This window comes from Brassica oleracea, chromosome C7, assembly GCF_000695525.1.
Source record: "Brassica oleracea var. oleracea cultivar TO1000 chromosome C7, BOL, whole genome shotgun sequence".
Lineage (NCBI taxonomy): Eukaryota > Viridiplantae > Streptophyta > Magnoliopsida > Brassicales > Brassicaceae > Brassica > Brassica oleracea.
The window spans coordinates 9002945-9007750 of record NC_027754.1 but is presented as its reverse complement, the minus strand read 5'-3'; the positions used below and the strand labels follow the sequence as shown (position 1 = coordinate 9007750).

Below are 4806 nucleotides of genomic sequence, written 5' to 3'. Positions count from 1 at the left end.
AAAAAGTTTTCAGACTGGTTCAATGAACATCGGAAGGACTCTGTGGCTGGGTCGATTGATACCAAACTGGTTCCTCTTGTCGAGATTCACTTGCATAACCTATGGAGCACAGCTGAGAAAACACCAGTGCGTGAGCTTAATAGTTATGAGCTTGAGTACGAGGTAACCGACAATGAAAATGGGAAGAATTATGTTGTGAACTTGATAGAGAAGAGCTGTAGCTGCAAGGTGTATGATTATAAAAAGTATCCTTGTCTGCACGGACGTGCTGCTTACTTATATTTCCTTGAGGTTGAAGCTGCTCCTTGTCGTCGACATGATGTCAAGATAGAGTATCATGAGTTGTGCTCGAAATATTACTGGACGGAACTTTGGGCATTGGTGTGTGAGAGTCTAGGGGAGTACCAATTGATAAAGGAGATGCCTCACTTGCTTGGTGTGTGAAAACTTTGTTTTATGATTTTTATGAAGTAGACAAACGATGTCTTTTGATGTTCAGAACTTTTAACTATGTTATGAAATCTTTGTTGTGGATGCTTTTACTTTTATTGTGTAGGTCGAGTGAGAGTCTAGGAGAGTACCAATTGATAAAGTCTAGGAAATTAGTTTAGGAGAGTACCAATATAATGTGTAGGAAATTAGTTTTTTAGATTAATGGTTGATGATGAAAGTCTAAACATAGAGTACCAATTGATAAACGTAAGAGTGTTTAGCATAACATAAGTTTGAACACATAAACTTACACAAGTCTTAACAAGAGTCCTCTCTCTTAACAAACAAAGACTTGTGTTAACCGAAATAAGAAAAATAGATAGGTAGGGAAGACAAATTTTTTAGCACATGAACTCAGAACGTGCGAGGTCGAGAATCTCATGGACGGGAGGTCGAGGTAATGAGCCTCTTAAGCTTAGCAATCTCTTCAGCCAACTCTTTCACCTCCCCCCTTAGGCGCTCCACTTCTTGCTGAACACCAAAAGCCCATGGCTGATGAAAGTGCAACCCATCGTCTTGCACAGTTTCAACCAGAGTAGAAGTCAGTTTCACCATAACATTTTTCGTTTATGCCCGAAATTTTTTTTTATTCTCCCTCCGAAATATTTGCTCTTAGTTATACTGAAGTTTCTGGTTTTACCAATTTTCTTCATAGTTCTATTTTTCGTGATTTCAACATTTTTTAGTTTTACGTATAATTTTAATTTCTAAAGAAAGTTTTACTTGTCATTTTTCTGCATTACCATGAAAGCATAAATGATTAGTGCAATAACATATTTTAAATCATGAAAACTATAGAATACTTCTTTATAAGCTGATCTTATTAACAAAGTGCTCTTTCAAAGACTATATACGATGATATATTTTTCATGAAACAATGAGTTTTTTTATTATGAGGTTTGTAAATATTTGTTATCTTCACTAATGTATTTTGAGAAGCAGTATCTGCTATATAATTTTTGGTGACCGTGTTTCTGTATTAAGACTTATGTAGTTGGGATTTTTCGGATTATGCTGATTTCTATCATAGTTACACCTTCTTATAATAGTTTTCCGCGGTTTTCCAATATATCATTTAAACATAACTGCCAAAACGCTTAAACAGAGGTTGCAAAACGAACACTTAAACTTAGATAATACATGGTTAGATCGCTTAAACATAGAATTCTTCAAACTTTCAAACTTTCGAGTCTATACCACAAATACCAAAAGCAACATACCAAAAGCAACATACCAAAAGCCAAAACAACACAACATCAATAAAATTCAAACAAGAAGATCTAGTTTGATTCACTGGGATTACTACTACGCATTCCAAACAACAGCCAACTGAAACCGAAATTTTTCCTTGGTCGCCTTATGTTTTATGTCCTTTTACGTCGTTCACCAAAAGATGGATTCCTCTTATTCTCTTTTCTTCCCTTCCTCTTGAGGCGATCCGGAGGTATGATCTGAAGCTCTTTGATGTGATCTGGTACATTCAAATCACACCTGTCCGGCACAGAATAAATGGTCTTGTAATAAGCCAATGCCCAAAGTTCCGTCCAGTAATATTTCGAGCACAACTCATGATACTCTATCTTGACATCACGTCGACGACAAGGAGCAGCTTCAACCTCAAGGAGGAAATATAAGTAAGCAAGGAAATATAAGTAAGCAGCAAGTCCGTGCAGACAAGGATACTTTTCATAATCATACACCTTGCAGCTACAGCTCTTCTCTATCAAGTTCACAACATAATTCTTCCCATTTTCAGTGTCGGTTACCTCGTACTCAAGCTCATAACTATTAAGCTCACGCACTGGTGTTTTCTCAGCTGTGCTCCCAGCTGTGCTCCATAGGTTATGCAAGTGAATCTCGACAAGAAGAACCAGTTTGGTATCAATCGACCCAGCCACAGAGTCCTTCCGATGTTCATTGAACCAGTCTGAAAACTTTTTGATGATTGTATCCAACAATGGTATTAAAGCATACCGCCTGGCGTCCCTAAACACGCTGTTCATTGACTCCACACTGTTGCTAGTGTCCAAGTTGTATCTCACACCTGGGAAATAAACCCGAGGTCATGTGCGTTTATCCGTATGCTCCTCCAAATACTTGTACGCTGGAGGAAATCTCACCTTAAAAGATGCGTAAGCAGACTCGAACTCAGCCACCGTGTAACACCTAGCCAACTCCATAAATCTCCATGCGACTACCGCTTTGGTTGTGTTACAAGCATGCCCTATCACATTCTAAGACAAATTCCATATACAATGGCCATGGTGAGATTGTGGAAACACATTAGCTACAGACGCGATTAGGCTCAAGTTTCTATCACTCATAAATACTAATTCAAAAGAGTCTGGTATAGCAGTTTTGAGCATCTTGAAAAACCATGTCCAACTAGCATTATTCTCACCGTCGAGTACACCAAACGCAAGCGGATAATGGTGACGATTAGGATCTTGAGCTTTAGCAAATACTAGTACACCACCATATCCATTCTTCAGAAATGTGGCATCGACAACTATCACCTTCCTCATGGCTGCAAAACCTTCAATACAAGCTCCCAGGTCTACGAAGAGGTACTTGAACTTATTTGCCTCATCCAACTTCACCCATGTTTTTGTTCCCGGATTGACATGCTCTAACATATAGAAGTAGCTATATAGCATCTTGTAGCTCTCTTCCGAACCACCACGCAACTCAGAAATAGCTAGATTTTTCCCTCTCAAGGCTGTGGAGTAGGATATTGTTACACAAAGTTTTAATTTTATAATATCCATGATATCTTTCTGAACAGGAGTACTTAGTTTTCCAGGATATTCCTCATTCAAAAAAGTTGCAACTAAATCTGCGGAGCCTTTCCTCTTGATGTTGCTGCTTTTACTTTGATTAGACCGAGAGCATGTATGCACACCCGTGTACCTCCTAACTGAAAAAATTTCAGTCTCTGAAATCTTTGCAGCTCGTAAACTCCACTTACAGGTTGCTTCACAACATTTTAACACCAATCGTCTCCGGTCCGACTTTTTGATAACATAACAAAAGCATTCACCAAATGCAGCTCTATCGACCACCTCTTGAAGTGCTTTCTTACTTGGAAACTCCTGAAGCTTATACAGACCCAACCGTCTTCCCAAGCCTCTATAACCTGACTACCTTTTTTATAGGTGGCTGCTCAACATACTTATCCGCAGCCATACCCGTCTCACATGCGGTGTTCGTCTCTGTTGCGGTGTCCGTCTCAGTTGCTGTGTCCGTTTCAGCTGCTGTGTCCGTTTCAACTGTGGTGTATGTCTCTGCTGCAGTGTCTGTCTCTGCTGCAGTGTCTGTCTCTGCTGCAGTGTATAGCAGTGTATGTCTCTGCTGCAGTGTCTGTCTCCGCTGCGGTGTCCGTCTCCATAAAATCATTCTCTGCATCTATCGGATCCTTCTGTTGATTTGCTTGACCATTTTCTACATACAGAGTTATGGCCTTCGGTCCGATTTCATCATAAACATCATCATTTCCCTGCAACACTTCGTAGTTCATACCAAACGAACATATGCCCACTCTCAACACCTTCTCTAACTGATCTGATCTACTCGTCTCCTCCACTAACAAAAGAGATCTACGGTTGTCTTTATCAACGGTTGTTAGGAAACCAAACAGATGATCATCATCACGAATAATTTGCTGTTCTTCAGATCCATACACCATCGGCATGCACTTCAATGCCAGTTTTACCTTACTTTCATCCAACGCAAGCTTTTTATACAACTTTTCTTCTAGCATTGCCAAACTTATATCCTCCACTGTTGTCTTCAAGGTTACACAAGAGATCTCCCCTTTGAATTTGAAATAGACGCTCACGTATTTCATCATTGTATCCTGCAAGAACAAAATAAAAAAGTTTTAGTTATACCTGTAGTTCTTAGTACTACCGACTTGTCAACAGTTTTACCAAGTTTTACCTACTCTACAACAATTATGAGTTCTACTTGTTATACCTGGTTATACAAAGTAATGCTTAATGCTTAAACAAGAACTCAAATGTATGTACGATTGATTGATCGGAGAGATCTCCGTGCAAAGCTACTCATAATTAAGACAATTCACGCACCCCAATGCATAACAATTTCATATATAAATGAACCAAATCATCCCAGAATCAATGTTGTTTCAACACTTTCAATTACAAACCCTAAATCAAATTTCTATCTTGCAGCTCGCTAAGGAGAGAATAACTAACCTGCATTACGACCCATCCGAAAGAATGCTAGCCGGTGGAAACGTTGCGGTCCGACGGCGTCGCCGGAGTAGCTATCAACATCGACAACAGAGTTGCT

At 39.4% G+C, this 4806-nt stretch overlaps 1 protein-coding gene across 1 annotated transcript in view; it reads right to left on the bottom strand.

The window, feature by feature from the left end:
* The window catches only part of LOC106302521 (BTB/POZ domain-containing protein At2g13690), a 15440-nt gene that overhangs the window by 5105 nt on the left and 5529 nt on the right, over window positions 1-4806 (bottom strand). Inside the window, 1 exon segment of the mRNA XM_013739014.1 lies at window positions 29-40. Within this exon segment, the coding sequence (XP_013594468.1) occupies window positions 29-40 (12 nt within the window).